The sequence below is a fragment of the Botrytis sinoallii genome, assembly GCF_014898435.1.
Source record: "Botrytis sinoallii strain Bc 23 chromosome Unknown BSIN_001, whole genome shotgun sequence".
Lineage (NCBI taxonomy): Eukaryota > Fungi > Ascomycota > Leotiomycetes > Helotiales > Sclerotiniaceae > Botrytis > Botrytis sinoallii.
This window is the reverse complement of record NW_024066028.1, coordinates 3,666,009-3,683,466: the sequence shown is the minus strand read 5'-3', so window position 1 is coordinate 3,683,466 and position 17,458 is coordinate 3,666,009. Positions and strand designations below refer to the sequence as shown.

The 17,458-nt window shown below is 44.3% G+C and overlaps 5 protein-coding genes across 5 annotated transcripts; 3 read left to right on the top strand and 2 right to left on the bottom strand.

Moving 5' to 3' along the window:
- Nucleotides 1-258: 258 nt before the first annotated feature.
- On the top strand, nt 259-2,169 carry EAF02_000827 (uncharacterized protein; the record flags this gene model as incomplete). The annotated part of the gene is made up of 4 exons (XM_038896875.1): nt 259-1,441; nt 1,506-1,708; nt 1,753-2,088; nt 2,167-2,169. 4 exons carry the CDS (start codon nt 259-261, stop codon nt 2,167-2,169), a joined length of 1,725 nt encoding a protein of 574 aa, XP_038763734.1.
- An 805-nt stretch (nt 2,170-2,974) lies between these two features.
- On the bottom strand, nt 2,975-5,768 carry EAF02_000826 (uncharacterized protein; the record flags this gene model as incomplete). The annotated part of the gene is made up of 4 exons (XM_038896874.1): nt 5,177-5,768; nt 4,712-5,129; nt 4,477-4,651; nt 2,975-4,425 (listed from the first exon to the last, which is right to left on the bottom strand). Exons 2-4 carry the CDS (start codon nt 5,084-5,086, stop codon nt 2,975-2,977), a joined length of 2,001 nt encoding a protein of 666 aa, XP_038763733.1. The 5' UTR covers nt 5,087-5,129; nt 5,177-5,768.
- Nucleotides 5,769-6,816: 1,048 nt separating this feature from the next.
- Nucleotides 6,817-8,034, bottom strand: EAF02_000825 (uncharacterized protein; the record flags this gene model as incomplete). Its single annotated transcript, XM_038896873.1, has 1 exon — nt 6,817-8,034. One exon carries the CDS (start codon nt 8,032-8,034, stop codon nt 6,817-6,819), a length of 1,218 nt encoding a protein of 405 aa, XP_038763732.1.
- Nucleotides 8,035-8,439: 405 nt separating this feature from the next.
- On the top strand, nt 8,440-10,869 carry EAF02_000824 (uncharacterized protein). Its single transcript, XM_038896872.1, has 3 exons — nt 8,440-9,580; nt 9,644-10,256; nt 10,306-10,869. The coding sequence occupies exons 1-3, from the start codon at nt 8,681-8,683 to the stop codon at nt 10,797-10,799; spliced, it is 2,007 nt and encodes a 668-aa protein (XP_038763731.1). The 5' UTR covers nt 8,440-8,680; the 3' UTR covers nt 10,800-10,869.
- Nucleotides 10,870-12,246: 1,377 nt separating this feature from the next.
- EAF02_000823 (uncharacterized protein) lies at nt 12,247-15,621 on the top strand (the record flags this gene model as incomplete). The annotated part of the gene is made up of 3 exons (XM_038896871.1): nt 12,247-12,588; nt 12,669-14,934; nt 14,981-15,621. The coding sequence occupies 3 exons, from the start codon at nt 12,247-12,249 to the stop codon at nt 15,619-15,621; spliced, it is 3,249 nt and encodes a 1,082-aa protein (XP_038763730.1).
- Nucleotides 15,622-17,458: the final 1,837 nt, after the last annotated feature.

Here is a 17,458-nt window from a genome sequence, read left to right as displayed (position 1 = left end):
CTTTAACTAAGTAGTTGTAGCTGTTCCAATTCTATTGCTCCTCCCATTCTAATACTCTTACATTTCTCCGTTCGAAGTCAGCTTGTAGCTACAGCTCTCACAATCGATTTCATCACATCACAGCAGTGGTAGCGAATACATGTTAAACCTATAAGATATCCTATAGACGAATCTTCAACTGTTAAAGAAGTTACAAATTCTCATAATACCAAAACATCAGATATCAACAAAAGAAAGGCCTCCAATCTCGAAAACAAAATGTCCCGCTCCCGTAACTCATTCTTCAGCAACTCTTCAGGAACAAATGATCAAGATCATCCTCTTCTATCAAGCGTATATGATCCGCATAATGATGTTCGTCTGCGAGACCTCTCTTCCCCTTCAGCATCGAGAGCTACACCAAGTCCACCGCCAGAATTCTATAGGGATATGAGGTCACCTACTAGTGCGAGTGCGAGAACACTTTCTCCGAGACCAATCTCGGAATCTGGATCTGCGAGTAAATTGAAAGGGAATGGGAAGGCGAAGGGAAGGAGAATACAATTTGCTGCTCCTCCGCCGCCGATTGTAGGGAGTGTTGCTGGGTTGGGCAATATTGGAAGGAGCTTAGATGGAAGCGGAAGTTCTCATTTGAGAGGGAGCGTGGTTCGGGAAGGAAGAGGAGTTGGAATATTGAAAAGTGTGGGGAGTGCTGTGGGAAGCTCGGCACAAAATGACAGTCTTTTGGGGCTGGAAAGGAGAGAACGAGCTTTGCAGGCGGAATTACAAATGTTGCTAGATGCGCAGAGTGAGGGTTTGATGCAAGGATTCGGTGGAGGTGGTAATAGAGAAGAGCACAGTGGAAGTAGCACGCCCACGACAAGGTCATTACAACGGGATAGAGATAGGCAGGGAGGTAGAAGTACAGAAGGAGCTCATGTGCGTACAATTCCTGTTCGACAACCAAAACGAAAATCGATCGGACTAAGAGGATCCAGAAAAGGATTGTTAAGGAACATGGGTCTGTTGGCAGATGTTAAAGTTGAGGAAGATGAATTGTTGACAGAAGAAATCAAGAGGAGAGAAATGTGTATTGCAAAGACAAAAGATTGGAAAATCAGAATCGACGAGGTTAAGAGAGAAATTGGCGAATTCGTCTCAGCAGACATAACAAATAATAGAGTCTCTTCACCGAATGAAGAAAGTCATCAATCTCCTCATGCAAGCAAATCCGAAGAAGATCGAGAGATAGCCGAACTACGGACTGAAGAGCGGGCTGTCGAAAACGAAATCCGAGAGACGGAAGATAGGTTGTTACAAATGAAAGCCAGACGGAGCTGGCTGGCAGACCGGATTAATGAGAGAGTTAATCAGAGGGAATCGCGATTGTCTAGCTATCGTGGTGCTTTGAGGGAAGTGGAATCAGAAGTCCAAATATTCTTGACGAGACCCGACGGCTATGGTATCGATTAGTATGGGGAGTGAAGAAGGATTCATGACACTGCCCCCTAAACGACGGACATTAGAAATGGCAGAGGAATGGTGGAGTAAAGAGATCAATTCTTTGCAAGCCCGAAAACTAGAGGTGCAAAAGGAAAAAGAAGCACTAGAAGATGGAGCAAAGCTCTGGGAAGAATCTGTCAAGACAATTGTGAACTTTGAGGATGAATTGAGAGAGAATATGAAGAGTAGCAAAGTGGGTGATATCGAGGGATTCAAGATGCAAATTGTAAAAATGAAGAAGGTGATAGGGAAGTTGGCTGAAACGGAAAGGATAGCGGAGAGCAAAGGCTGGAATCTGTTGGTGGTGGCTGTGGGTGCGGAGTTGCAGGCTTTCATACAGGGAGAGGAGATTCTGAGAGACGCGTTGGGGAAGTTCGGGTGGGGGGGGTTCTTGGTGATGATCTTGCTATTGAGAAGAAGATAATGGAGAAAGATCATGATGAGAGAAGTATCGATACAGATATGGAAGTGAGAACTACGCACTCGGGAGATGGAGAATCGGCGACTGATGATGATGGGTTGAGAGAATTGGAGGCGGAATTTGCGAGGCAGGAGAGAAGGGAGGGAGGGATGTTGGGAGAGGGGAGAATCGGTGGGATAGAGTGGGTGGGGATGGGGATGGGGATGTGGATGTGGAAGAGAGTGATGAGAAAAACATCTGAGGGAGTTGATGGTGGGGCATAGTAGAGGGGATGAGGAAAATGATACGGATCATGAGGGGTTTTGAGGAGGTTGGCTTGGCTTTGTAAAAGGGGGAGATGGAGTGGTAATATGGTTAGGGTTGAGGAGGAGGAGGAAAGTACTATTGATACCATTGGGGTGGTTCCTTTTCTTTAATCACGAGATTGCGTAATGTTGATTATTAATGGATGAATGAATGAATGAATGGATGAAATACATGTATACATATGCTTACACCTTTTTTTTTTTTTTTTTGCAAATCCCATATCATTCCCTTCCCTTCCTCCCTCCATGAATTTTTGAAATATACTTGAGTATAGAGATCAGAGAAGATGAGAAGATAAGAAGATATAAATAAGATGATAGGGATAGGGATAGGGATAGGAATATGTTATACGGTATGATATATATAGGTATATATATATATATATTAATCCCACCCCATCCCATCCCATCCCATCCCATCTCTCCCCTTCCAACACATGTCCCCATGGAAAACTTCTTCAACTTGACTTGATTTCTTGAAATTTAAAAAATTTAAAGATGTTAAAGATGTTAAAGATGTTAAAGATGTTAAAGATGTTAAAGATGCAAAAATCCAACCCAATTTCCCATATCCATATCCATATCCATATCCAAAGCCCAGTTCCGGTTCCATACGTAGATACATACATACATACCTCAACCCATCCTATTTCATCCTATTCCATTCATCCACCCTAACCAATCCATTCATCCATCCACCCCAACCCCCCAACCCAACCCATCAACAAACCCCCCCCCCCGATCCACCCGATCCCCCCACCTCACCTCAGCCCATCCCATCATGCACGGCACACCTCTTCACAGCCCACAACTCCCAAAACTTCCAATGCTGCTTCAACACAACCTCGCTACCCTGCTCTCCCAAATCCCCCATCGCATACCCATCCGCACACTCACAATTCGCATCCTCCTGACCCTCTCCCCCACTCTGCGCCACTCTCCCACCTCTCTCCCCCCCCTCCACCCCCCTCTCCTTACTCAACGACGAAGCCGAAGCCGCAGAAGAAGAAGAAGGTAAATGCACCGAACTACTATGATGACTCAACGTACGATCACCAATCGCCGTATCCTCGAAATCTACTTCCTCGTCGCTCTCGCCGCTCGAGTCGTCGAGATCCATGTCTGCATCGATGGGGTTATTGAGAATGGCATTATTTCCCTGGTTGCCCGCTCCCATTCCGATTCCGATTCCGATTCCGCCCGCCCCTCCGATTCCACCCATGCCATTTGTGCCTCCCCCGACATACCCAATGCCTCTCAAGCTAACCCACTTCAATTCCCGCAACTCCCTCCTTAACATCCGCACCACTTCGATCCAGCTACTCCCCTCTTTCAATTTCACGCTTCGGAGTCTCACGCTCCTCAGCGTATATTTATGTCTCCTGAGCAAACCGATAATCTCCTCACTATCCAAATGCCATGCTCCAAACCCTAAATATCTCAGATTCTCCCAGGTGACATTGTGAAAAACCGCTTCGAGGGGTACATGAGCAAGTGGTCTATTAGACGGGAACCCCACATGAAGACCCTGAATCTGATGAGCCGAAGTGAAGAACGTGTTGAAGAGAGCTGAAAGTTGGTACATTTTATCATCCGACGGTTCCTGTATTTGAATTTCTAAACAAGTGAGTCTATTTGCCAGAGTGGATATTGTGTTATGGGAATGTGAATTGAGGAGAAATGGAATACGCGGATTGACGAAACGAGATGAGAAGCGTGTTGCGGGAGATTCAGACTCGAGAAATGCGAAGCCGAGAGCCCGGGCGGAATGTTCGCATGCGGCTGTCCATTCCAGCGGGTCGAGATCGAGAGATAGAATCGGGTCGGTGATATTGTTGTTATTGTTATTGTTTTGAGAAAAGGCGATCCAGCGTCTTTCTCGGAGGAAGGAAGACCAATCCATATCTACTCTATCCTGAACTCTCATGAGACGAACTTGTTGAAGATGCTTGAACAATCGAAAGGCACGTAGTAGACTCTGTACATCTATTCTATTATTGATGATGGTAGACTGTTCACGTGCTCGTGATAATACTCGAAAAATAGTGAGCTCATCCTTGCGACTGCGATCAAGCTTTGTTCGAAGCTGCTTAAGCGATGGCCGAGATCTATCGACTTGACGTGCATTGCCATTTACTTGTTTAAGATTCACTTGTCTCTCGAGATCAACTGTCGCCGCGTGTGTCTCATCGAATAAAATCTGAAGTTGACTTAGACCTTTAAATGGGTTAGCGGTTCTTCAAAATAATAGGTAAGACTAGAAGATACCTCGATGGTAAAAGACAGGAATCATGTACGAGAACTTCTTGACGTGTTCAGCTAAATGAGGACGCTCTTCTACCAAGAATCGTAACCGATTGAAACCAGCATCAGAGCATCGAATGGAGACACGGGCAAACTGTCTTCCTAGTAACAAACTGTAGAATTTTCTGCACGTACGGCTCTGATAAACTTATCGTTAGAGATGTAATTGGGGATTAATAACGAATGGGAAGATCCATACAAGAGTTGTGGTAATGTTTGTATCCTCTAAGGATTGTGGTGGCATAGATTGAAAACTCTCTACACTTAGAGAGGCTCTATGGTCAATGGGAATCAATTTCCCAGAATTATGAACCAGATATTCAAGGATATTCTCTAGAACCTCGTTCGAGAGTTTGAATATAGGTGTAAGCTTGGATCTAGGTGTTCGCGATTTACATAAGGAATATGCTCTGTGAAATCTCCTCTGCGTCAAGCAGAAGTTGAGCACGTGTGGCGATTGAGTCCATGGATTCCAAGAAGGCGGTCTTTCATTATAATCTTCGTAAAGTAATTGCAAAAAGATTCGAGAAAGGATATCATCTGGGAGTCTCTCAATAGATTTCAGATCGTCCATCTCGAGGAATACAAATGTGATGATGGACGGAGAGCACTTTTTTCTAGAATAGCTTGTTAGAAGAATTCAATATAATCTATGCAGTCTTACCTCACATAACGAGCGTATTGGGACAGAGTGTTCTTGAGGTTATTCGGAGAATATGCAAGGATATAACTAGAAATAATGAATGTATATCAGATTGTTACATCATAGTGGGTGGAATTGAGTGCCGGCACTCTATGTATGAAATTGGATTTCAACGTCGAGCAGCCAGGTTTTATGATTTCTGACGTGTCGATGCGTCTCGAGGGATCACTCAAGGGATATTTCAACGGACAAATGTGTGTGGATGGATCTCTCCTCAGATATTTATTAGAATTTTATTGTCATGCAGATATATTGCTTGCTTTGGGTTTGGTTGGTCAGAACGATTTCATGGCCTTGCTGCAGCGGCTTGTGGGTTACCGATCGTTCGGTGCAAATACAATCATGTGATCTTGGATGAAAACCAATCAAGTATGGAAGAATGAATATTGAGAGGGTGCAATTGATATAATTTGATACAAGAAAAGATACAGATTTACTACAAGGATTCGCCCATTCATGGCTGCATGGAATGACAACGAATCGTAGGTTAGCGGAGTAATGGATCGTCTTAATTAATGTATAGCGAACGAATTACGGGTCAGAACACGATGATTGTGGTCCTTAGGCCCTAGCACGGGTAGGTGTCTAGACAAGATGATAAACTACGATGCAGAAAAATTAGATAAACTTATCTAATTTTCCGACATCTTCATGGACAAAAAGTGTGATGCATACGATTAGATGGTTCGTCAGATAAATGAAGGACAAATTAGACCGATAAAAGAAACAAAAATGTATTAACCCAATGGTTAAAGGGTTTAAAAGGGTGGTTCTTGCTTGCTTATTATGCCCATGACCTAGTCTCAAGGCGAAACATGGATCAAAAATTGAGAACGAACGGCTTGTTAATGTAGAATGTAACTGAAGGCAAGTGAATGCAACTCTCAACCATTTCTGTCGAATTTAATACACATTCGATAATAAACCTAGTCCAGTAGACACACTGATTTGCTCTTTTTAGTGTGGGTAAATCCTTCCACAATTATTGGAAAAAGGCTTGAATTCATTTGAACCTATGCATCTGAGAACCTGTGCATTTGTGAGATAAACATGATTGGATGATGGGCGCTTAATTCAATAGTCCCCGCATAACTCGACTCAATTGCACCACACGAGGAGAGATGTCTGAAGGACCAGCTTTCATTATATAATTCTCCGCGACTTGATGAAATAGAGTCCAATTGACGTTCCATCCGGTTGCTTAATTGGAAAGCCCCTCATTAGCAGGGGTTCTAGGCGTTGTTGAATCATGGAAATGGTACTATGAGGTCGTAGTCGTGGGCGTCGATACCCAGACGCCATTAATACGTTGAATCAATATTGAGAGCTACGTTCCAGACAAAGTGAAGCGGGAAGAGATGAGACGATGAACCCTGTCGGATGGTGATTCCTGTGCATGAACTCTGTATTTCTGCAAATGACGTGCATATTGTGACGGCGCAGCAGGCTCGATATTGGGTCGAGAAATTCTGCACGGAAGATATCACTCTACAACCTTATATCCGACAACAGTGGTACTGTATTCATCCTTCTCCTTAATATAAGCCCGGGCCAAGCTGGGCTATCTATGCAGAACGAGGTCTCTCGAGGTAAAGTTTTGATTAGAGTGACGATGTCCGGGCGCGATCCGCCATCTGCTTTCTTATTGCAGTACTACTGATTTTTGAAGCAAAGTCTGATTTAGGGGTGTCTCCGAGACCAGCTTGCGCATCGAGCACGTCGACTTCATAAACCTCCAGTGCCTTCCAGCCCTTCTCGACTCTTCTATCGTTTACTGCTTGTCCGCCCGACCTAGTTTCTCCCGACACAACGAGTGCGGTGACAGATTCATCCGTAATAGTTGGCCCATAAGCATCTTGAATTTCAACACACTCGATGGTGATCGAGCAAGTAGTGAGTTTGGTATGTGTTGCTCGACCATTTGAAGTTGCCAGTGGAACTGTTTGAATTGCTTCCTCCTGACTAGTATGCGTGAAAGAAAGAATCGATATGAGGAATTCAACGACGTCATTTTGTCGTTCCTCCCAACTCTGCAAGTGATCGGCATATTTTTTATTCTTCAGCAATTCGTCCCCTGTGATACCGATAATCAATCTCCGGGAAGGGTCCTGAGCGTCGGCGGTTGGTTGTAATAAAAGTGCCGTAGCTGTAAGCAAAAGTTTGTGGCCCGCATGAAGATGATCAAACGTGCCACCAACTGCTACTACAGTATGGGAGGCAGAAGAATTTGGTTGTACAGGCTGTGGAGTATTTTGAATCATGCTCACTCCACCACTGACCATTTGAAGTTCTGCACCTAAAGGAGGACTAATGCCATTTGCGAAATGTAAAAAGTCTCGAAGCAAATTCTGTCCTTCCTCGCCTTGCACTGAAAATATTTTGCTCCATTGGCGTCGAGTGCTTGCGAAGAGAGGAAGTCCAACGATCGGACCGCCAGCCAAAACCCCAAGACTGGCATCACGCCCAGAATTCTTGTTAGTGGAAAAGCGCGTAGAATCATAATCCAATAAAACGATGCGAAAATCCACAGCGCCCGGTAACTTGGATGTAATGTCAATGTCTTCCTTGGCACATATAGAACAGATCAAGCTGTATAGACCGCCCAAAAGCCTCTCCACCTCATTGTAAATTTGAGATCTTGGTTCCTTCAACCGATCCTTGAAACTTGACGAGGCAAGTGCAATTATAAGCTTGGTACTTGGCGATGAAGTTTTAAGACTCGAAAGTACCGCCGACAATGATGAAGAGTATGCCGCACTGAGAGTTGCTGGTGTAGCTGGTGCGGGGTGTTGAGGGAGCAAAAGTAGGGATTGTGACATGATCGCCAACTAGGTATCTCGCCGACACACTGGGACTTATTAAATCGATTGAGATCCGATGTCAGAATCGAATGGAAGTATGAATGAATGCGAGCAAGACTGCTTGTATAAGAGAACAATGCAATAGGAAGAGAGTTGTTTGTGTAGGAGGTATTTAGTTTGTGAATGCATCCATGAGTTGAATACAAACAACCAAATAATACGTAGTAGGCAAGTCAGTCAAGTATTACTCAATCACTCCGTCACTCAACACAGGCTTCGAGGGGTAATTTCTCGCCAGCCTTATCAGATGCGATGTTAGGCTCTGTTGTGTCCACCAATGCCATAAACTTTGTCTGCTAATGGCCTAATCAAATCAAAGGCCCCATCAGCCATGCCACCATAACCTTACAAAGTCCATCCATACCTGTACATGCTCACCTGGGTCCCTCCATACTTTTATACCAATGATATAACTTCCAACCTTAATTCTCCCACTTTCTCATCCCGAAGCTCCATCACATTGGGCAGTCAGTCTTATTATTGTCATTATTGTTATTACTACTGCTGCCACTTTGGTCGTTGTATGTAGGGGAAGGGAGGAAGCAGCCACTCAATTGTCTGACATTTGACATTGAATAGGTAATTTATTCCCTGCGCCTGCGCCATGCCTTTCGATTCTTTTAATATTCACTCAAACTCTCGTTCGTCTTCATCGCAACAAAATGCTTTACCGGGAAATTCGACTTCGGGAGGTATATTACAAGCCGCAGCAAATCTAGGTAGTTTTGGTATGCCTTCATTGTCTAGCTCTGCCACAGGACAATCTGCACCACCACCAACAACATATGGTTTACCCCATCCAAATTCTTCCCTGCCGACCACTTCCAACAACCACACATCAATGAATCAACAGTCTCAACAATACGAAACACCAAGGCGAGCTCGACACGCCGACGAGCTGCATTCAAATATGTCTGCGCAACGAGGTGCTTTATCTCCAAGAGATTACGGTGCAAGTGGCCCACGTATGACTTTAGACCAAGCCACTCCAGACTCATCTCAATATTCAAATGCAGCACCACTTCCAGGTACTCTACAACCAGGAAGACCAGGTGTGACTTCGACAAATACAGCCCCTTCAATACCCACAATATCGCAAGATCAATATTCAACCCCCTCACGATCCGCAGGCCTTTCGCACAATTACACTCGATCTAGCCCAGCGGCAGGATTTGATAGTCAAGGTTTTGCAACATTTCAAGCAACCACACCGGGCGGATCCGAGCAAAATACACAAAAATATACAACACAAGGCTCTCAAAGAACTGTGTCCAATACTCCTCTTGGTCTTGCAGACATCCGACCGCGTACCGATTCAACACTTGCCGAAGGCTTACCTGGGGCCAATCCATATTCATATGATGGTACCAGCGCAACACCTACCAACAGCAACTACCTCGCGCCGTGGGCTCTATATGCATTCGACTGGTGCAAATGGCCAGCGCAAAATAACGATGCTGGGAAGATCGCAATAGGAAGTTATCTAGAAGACGGGCATAACTTTGTAAGTTTATTGATTTCACTTTGAGCCTTAAGCAGATAAATCAGTACTGATATCAGCTATTAGATTCAAATCCTTGATTCCCATATTGTTCCCACCCAGTCTGAATCCTATGTACCTGGAGCCCCAAAATATGGACTTGAATTTACAAAGGTTGCCGAAGCCACACATTCATATCCTGTAACTCGGCTCTTGTGGGAACCACCATCATCGCAAAAGCAATCTACAGATCTACTAGCTACTTCGGGTGATCATTTGAGGTTGTGGTCGCTCCCATCTGAAACTCCAGTCGCATCGGCAAATAACACTATCGGAGGACGTACTTCTAATTCCGGTCGAGACTTACCTCCTAGCAAACTCACGCCACTAGCCTTGCTGTCTAATTCAAAAACACCAGAACATACTGCCCCTCTGACCTCCTTGGATTGGAACACTGTCTCGCCTAGTTTAATCATTACTTCAAGCATAGATACGACATGCACCATATGGGATATTCCCACATTGACTGCCAAGACACAACTGATTGCACATGACAAAGAAGTCTTCGATGTCAGATTTTGCGCAAACAGCGTGGATGTTTTTGTTAGCTGTGGAGCTGATGGAAGTGTGAGAATGTTCGACCTTCGAAGTTTAGAGCACAGTACCATCATCTATGAGCCAACTACAAAGGATGATAAAGGTATGATTTACGAAGCTAGTGTTAGGCATTTTACTAATTGCACTCATAGATACGAGTCCTGGAGGTGGCAGAATAAGTCCAACTTTAGCCCAGCAAACTATGTCCTATGCACCCCCTTTACTACGACTAGCAGCATCGCCACATGATACTCATCTCCTCGCTACATTCTCACAAGATTCCAACATTATTCGTATTTTGGATGTTAGACAGCCTGGACAAGCACTCCTTGAACTTCAGGGGCATTCCTCATCCATAAACTGCATAGAATGGTCTCCAAACAGGAGAGGTACTCTTGCCTCTGGAGCTGATGATTCTTTGGTTCTTATTTGGGACCTACTGAGTCCAAACACTGCCCCTCCTGTTGGTCCTAGCATGAATGGCGCACCAGTATCTGATAATTCTCGAGGGCCCACTGCCAGTTGGCAATGTGATTACGAAGTGGGAAATATTAGCTGGGCGCCACGAAGCAACTTGAACAATAATGAGAACGGCGATTGGCTCGGAGTAAGTGGAGGAAGGGGTATCTGGGGTGTGAAACTGTGATGAATTATGATGAGCTTTCAGGTCGGCTATTAGAAAGGAGCGTAGCATTATCGCATGTTAAAGCCTGGAGTTCGGTTTCCTGGAGATTGCATCTACAATATTCGAGTATTCATGATTTTATACTCATCGGAGCTCATGTATGATAGGAGTGAGGTGACTGGTCACTTAAATTTACAATTACGAGTAACTCGTATGGCCAAAATTGAAATTTCAACAACCAATTGTTTGCCTGATATTGCAATATACGCACGCAATTGTCCGAGATGATTGTAACTACAGCCCTGCATCTTCTACAACATCATCAGTTATGACTAGCCTGACCAGCTCCACTGTGATCAAAAATTCAAATCAACCTCCTTGCCATGAATATGCTCACTCGGCAAGTATCGACTACCTCTCGGCATTAAAACACGGTACCAGGCAACCCGAGTCCATGTATATGAATGGTAGTCCTGCGAGAAATTCGAGGTTCTAATGTCTACCACAAGCCCATGAAGAGTGTGAGCGTGGGAATACGCTGAATCCATGAGCTCGCAGTGCCGTGCAGTCCCCAGTGATTATATTCAAGACTGAGAGCAAAAATCTTCGATTTTTTCTTATAACAGGATGCTAGTCTTGTATTTGATAGAGGATTCAAATACCAGCGAAGAATGGTTGAAAGTATATGGACAAACCGATGGTACATCCTTAGAGATACAACAAAGGAATGAATTTCCTGTATGTAAGGAGAGCTTTTTATTGGTTCGACTTCAAATATCGAATCTTTCTGTATAGTTCAATTCAGGATCAGAGGAAAATAAGTCGGGGGTCAGTGGGATCAGCATCAAAAATTTATATTTACATCCTTTCAACTCAACTTGCACACACAACCTAAAATTCAACAATCATCCACAGGAGAGGATTCACGAGTTCCCTTCAGTCGCTTTTGGATACCCAGTAGTAAGTTCCTAATTCATATAGCCCTGATATAAGGATGGGCATAAGAAATTCTTCAATTGATCAGCCAATAACAATGCTAATTAGAATATCAATAACCACTCGCACCTTCCAACCTTTACTTTCCCCCCCCCCCAAAAAGCCTCAAAAGATAGTTGAATCTCTTTCATTTTATAGTCAAGTTTTCCTCGAATAATTCAGTCCTATATAATTCTCCAACAATGAATTGTATTGAAAAAGATCTTGAAAAAGAACTGTACAATCTATTAATAAGTCTTTGAGCAGTACACTGGCTCAAGACTCATTGGCTTAGGTAATTCGGGGTTATCCCTAGATAAGTTAGTCCCACTACGGGTCGGAAGGCTGAGGCCATTTTGAACAAAGGTTAGCTTGCCTTGCCTTATATACTTTATCCATTGACCTTGAGATTTGTCTTCTTGAAAAAAATCTACAAATACCTCTCATTTCCCTCTTCGAATGCACATTTTCTTCTTTCAACCTTTGTATTAAAATGTCTACCTCAAATTTATTGAATAATTCCTTTGATGAAAGCGACGAAGAGGACGATAATTTCAATCCCCAACCTGCGGATCTTTCAGACAACGAAGATGAAGGAAACAACACAACCAGCGCGCAAAGACAAAATGAAGCTTCGCGTCATCAAGTAGGCGATGACGATGGCTCCGATGATGAAGCAGGCCCCTCGAGTAATAGAAAACACGGGTCGGGTGGTGCTCAAGACGACGATGAAGACGAAGATGATGAAGGCGAGGGAGAAGACATTGGTGGAGGTGCTAATGATGATGACGATGAGGAAGAAGAAGAAGAAGAGGATGATGAAGAGGAAATTACGGTAAGCACTTCTGAGCTGCATATACAATTCCTGTTCGCCCACAATGCAGTGACCGACATTTTTCTAACCGCAAAGTGTAGGGACACCGCCGCAAGCGCCGCAGAGACCGTCGCAATGTTTTCCTCGATGTCGAAGCTGAAGTAGATGAAGATGAGGATGAGAATGAGGATGACGAAGATGAATTGAACGAAATGAATCACACTTTCATTGCAGACACACACCCGGATGATATGGCAGACCTTCCAGATGGTGGTGAGACAGATGACAGGCGTCACCGAGATTTAGATAGAAGACGCGAAATGGAGGCGAGTCTTGATGCGGAAAAGCAAGCAGAAATTCTACGACAACGATATGCGAACAAGGGTCGATCATCAAGAGGCACTGGAGACTCAGCGGTCGTTCCAAAGCGTCTTTTACTTCCTAGTGTTGACGATCCTAGTATTTGGGCTGTACGATGTAAAGAAGGAAAAGAAAGAGAGGCCGTCTTCTCTATTATGAAGCGCATAGAAGAGAGAGCTGGTACTAAAGAGGAACTTGCGATCACTTGCGCTTTTGAACGTGGTGGAACGCAGTCTACAATGAAGGGTTTTATTTATGTTGAAGCACAGCGACAAGCCGACATTTTGACTGCTATGGATGGCCTTATGAATGTCTACCCTCGAACTAAGATGATGCTGGTTGAGATCAAGGAAATGCCAGACCTTCTCAGAGTTACGAAGAGTCCAACTGTAGAGGTTGGAGCATATGTACGACTTAGGCGTCCAGTGAAATATGCGGGTGATCTTGCGCAAGTGTTGGAAGTCACTGATACTGGTCTCGAACTCCGTGTCAGATATGTACCTCGTCTCGACTATGGTCTTCATGAGGATACTAGTGTAGGAGCGGACGGAAAAAGAAAGCGCCCAGTAGCCGGACCACGTCCACCCCAAAGACTCTTCAGTGAAGCTGAAGCTAAAAAACGACATGCAAAACATCTGCAAGGTCGACCAGACACGAAAACATGGAATTACTTCAATGAAGAATATATCAATGGATATTGCGAGAAGGAGGTTAAAATCCAGGCGCTGATCACTAAGGATGTTAATCCAACCCTCGAAGAAGTCACAAGATTTGCTTCTGGTGCCGAAGATGGAACCGAAAACTTGGATTTAAATGCTCTCGCTGCAAGCTTGAAAGCAAGCACAGCCAATGCCTCTTATTTACCGGGAGACGTCATTGAGGTTTACGAAGGGGAACAAAAGGGTGTCGTTGGTAAAGCAGTTTCTGTCACTGGTGATATTGTCACAATGGCTGTGTCCGAAGGAGCATTAAGAGGTCAAACTATCGAAATTCCTATCAAGGGTCTACGTAAGCGTTTCCGTGAGGGTGATCACGTCAAAGTGATTGGCGGCAGTAGGTTTAGAGATGAAGTTGGTATGGTCGTCAAGATTATTGAGGATCGTGTCACTTTGTTGAGTGATCAAAACAATAATGAAATCACTGTTTTCAGCAAAGATCTTCGGGAAGCAAGCGATTCTGGTGGGAGTGGTGCGTTAGGAAAGTACGAGCTTTGGGATTTAGTTCAACTAGACCCGTCTACTGTTGCTTGTATCATCAAAGTTGATCGCGAATCGCTTGTTGTTCTTGACCAGAATGGATCTAACAGGACCGTCATTCCATCTCAGATTTCCAATAAGCTCGAAAAGCGTAGGAACGCGGTGGCGACAGATCGTAATGGTGCTGAGATCAAGATGGAGGATACCGTGAAAGAATTTGGGGGAGAGGCTAGGTCTGGCAGAATTCTACATATTCATCGAGCCTATCTCTTCTTGAAGAGTTCCGAGCTGAGCGAGAATGCTGGTATATTTGTGGCGCGAACTACCAGCGTGCAAAGTGTCTCTGCCAAGGGAGGACGCATCACTGAAAATGCGGCTTCACCGGATCTTAGCTCTATGAACCCGGCAATGAAGCTCAATCCCAAGAGCAACGGCCAAATGCTTCCACCTAAATCATTTGGTCGTGATAAATCTATTGGTCAGACTGTTACAATCCGCAAAGGCCCATACAAGGGATTACTCGGTATTGTTAAAGATACCACAGACACCCATGCAAGAGTAGAATTACACACAAAGAGCAAGGTAATCAGTGTGCCAAAAGACTGCCTTGGATTCAAGGACAAGATAAGTGGAGCATCGGTAGATCCAAATGGTTTCAGAGGTGGTCCTGGTGGTGGTAGAGGAGGAGGAGCTCCAAGAGGTCGTGGTGGATTCGGAGGTGCAACTCCTGGACCAGGTTGGGACTCTGGTGCTGGTGGACGAACACCAATGCCAGGTGGTCTTCCTGAACGCACTCCAGCTTGGGGAAGAAGTAAGTTGATTCTATCTTATTCTCCAATATTTACTAACATTTTTAGCTCCTCATGGTGGTGCCCAAGGTGGAAGAACGCCTGCCTGGAAGTCTGGTCCCACTGATGGTGGTCGAACACCTGGTTGGTCGAACGATGGATCTCGAACTGTTTATGCCGCAAATGATGGTAGTCGGACAGCCTATGGAGGTGGCAATAGAACTCCTGCTTGGTCATCCGGTGCCAAAACCCCAGCTTATGGCTTATCAGATAACTATGGATCCAAAACTCCCGCGTATGGCGGCAGTGGAAATGCTGGAGATGCATGGGGTTCGAAGACTCCAGCCTATCAACCAAATAATTCAAACGACAACTGGAACTCCGGCCAATCCAATAACAATAATTGGGGAACAGCCTACGATGCTCCAACCCCTGGTGGTCCTTTATCGGCACCTACACCAGCTGCTATGAATGCACCAACCCCAGGTGGATATTCTGCTCCCACACCAGCTGCAATGAACGCTCCAACTCCCGGGGCTTATTCGGCGCCAACACCAGCTCCAGGTTATTGGGGTGCTCCTACACCTCAAGCAATGGATGCTCCTACACCTGGACCAGGATATTATGCAGGTGCCCCTACACCGGGTGCCTATGCTGCGGATACTCCAGCAGGTAATTGGCAGGATGATGGTCCTAGATACGTGGATTAATGGTGATAAGTTGCATTTACTTGTGGGTTGGCATGCATGCGTCGGTGGTTCGGAGGAACTTTATTGATTAAAATGGAGCGATGGAGTTTTCTTTTTTCTGAGGTTATTTCTTGGGCATGTTTGAACAGAATGGTCACAAAGGGAATCCCGTTTTTCGGGCAGAAAAGCGCGTAAATGCATGAGATATCAAGATTTACAAAATCAAAGCAAGATTGTTCATATGGAATCTTCTCTCAGACTTTCCCCCATTATTCGTCCTTCTCATCAATATGAGCATCTCAACTCCACTCTTTTAATAATCAATGACCAGTGTACAATACTAGCGCTCCGAGCAATAATCCATGTAACCTCTTCATCTCTTTACAATCACAACTACCTGTTTGATATTTATAACTCACAATGAGCTGTAATGGTAGGTTGGTACCTAATTAAAGCAATATCTCGAATATAGTGAATGGCGAGTGCTTCCCTTGGTAAAACTTTAGTAGTTGATATAGAGAGACTTATCACAGGTAGAGCAGATAGATTATTGATTGTCATCTTCAGGGTGTAGATGATGGAAGAACTGCATGTATAGGATAGCAGGAGTGAGGAGTGAGGAACGAGGAGGGTTTATATGATTGCGCACTAGTAATCCTACGGCATCCAATTGATTCTTGCGCAGTACTCATCTTCCAATAGTCTGTGAGATTGCTTGGATTGAGGAGAGACAATGTTGGCTTCTACACTGCCATACCGTGCTCAGTCATGTTATCTCGATTGATACGAACATATCAGGTTTTGTTGCACCTTTCGTGATCGATCGGGCTGCTCGTTTAGATGGCGCCGGGAGAGAGTTGGATGGATTTGAGTTTGGAATTGAGGACGATATGGCGTGGTGAGGTGGAGTTGGAAAGTGGATATATGTAGTAATTATGTATGTTATATGATGTGATCATTATACTCGTGTGGCCAGAAAGTATGCAACTCCCAAACTTAAACTAGATGTACATGCCAATGCCACAAGATGATAAACTGGTTTTATCGCGGCAGCGTTGCATACAGCACGGGTATTTGTTGGGTTAGCGATTCCGATTGGGTTTGTTTTGAGGAGGATATGGCGCGCGTGGTGTGATGGGTCGTGAGGTGTGGAGAACTCACTTGGAACAGATGTATAATATATGTATTCATGTATATCTCATAAATTGATCAATATATTATAGTTGTTATCGCATATTCGATGATAATATTAGGTAGGTGGTAGTATCCATACGGCGGTTGGGGATCGAATGGACAATTTCGTAACCAACGTTGCGTTCGTTTGCTGATGCCATTTTTGGATGTCACTGGACTGGAGTGGGCTGGGGATTCCCCATGTTTATCTGGATACCAAGGGATTTTATCGGCAGTTAATTGACGCGTGTATAGAGATCTAAGCTTATTTTATATGGATTAATAGTTCATTTTCAAGAATGGTATTCGCGTATTAATCTTCTATTATGCATCTTTTAGAATCTATCTTGGTAGATTAAGTGTAGATTAAGTGTAGATATCTCAGATGTATGTATCACTTCATCTCATATCTCTCCGAACCCACCGGTAATGTTCAACGCCGGGCTACCAAAATGTGTTTTCTGTTCAGATCATGAATGACGAATCTCTCTAGGAAAAAAGTAGCTTTGAGTCCGAGAGTGGGAGTTTGTTCTATCATACTCCGCACACAATTAACAACTAACGATCGATGCTCAAGTTTCATCTAGACCTACGAGTGTTCTGTTGCATTCGTACACCTTGTATCTCAACAAACTCTTGCCTTCCTATTTAATTCATAGTACAATTGTTGGTACTATCAAAAGAT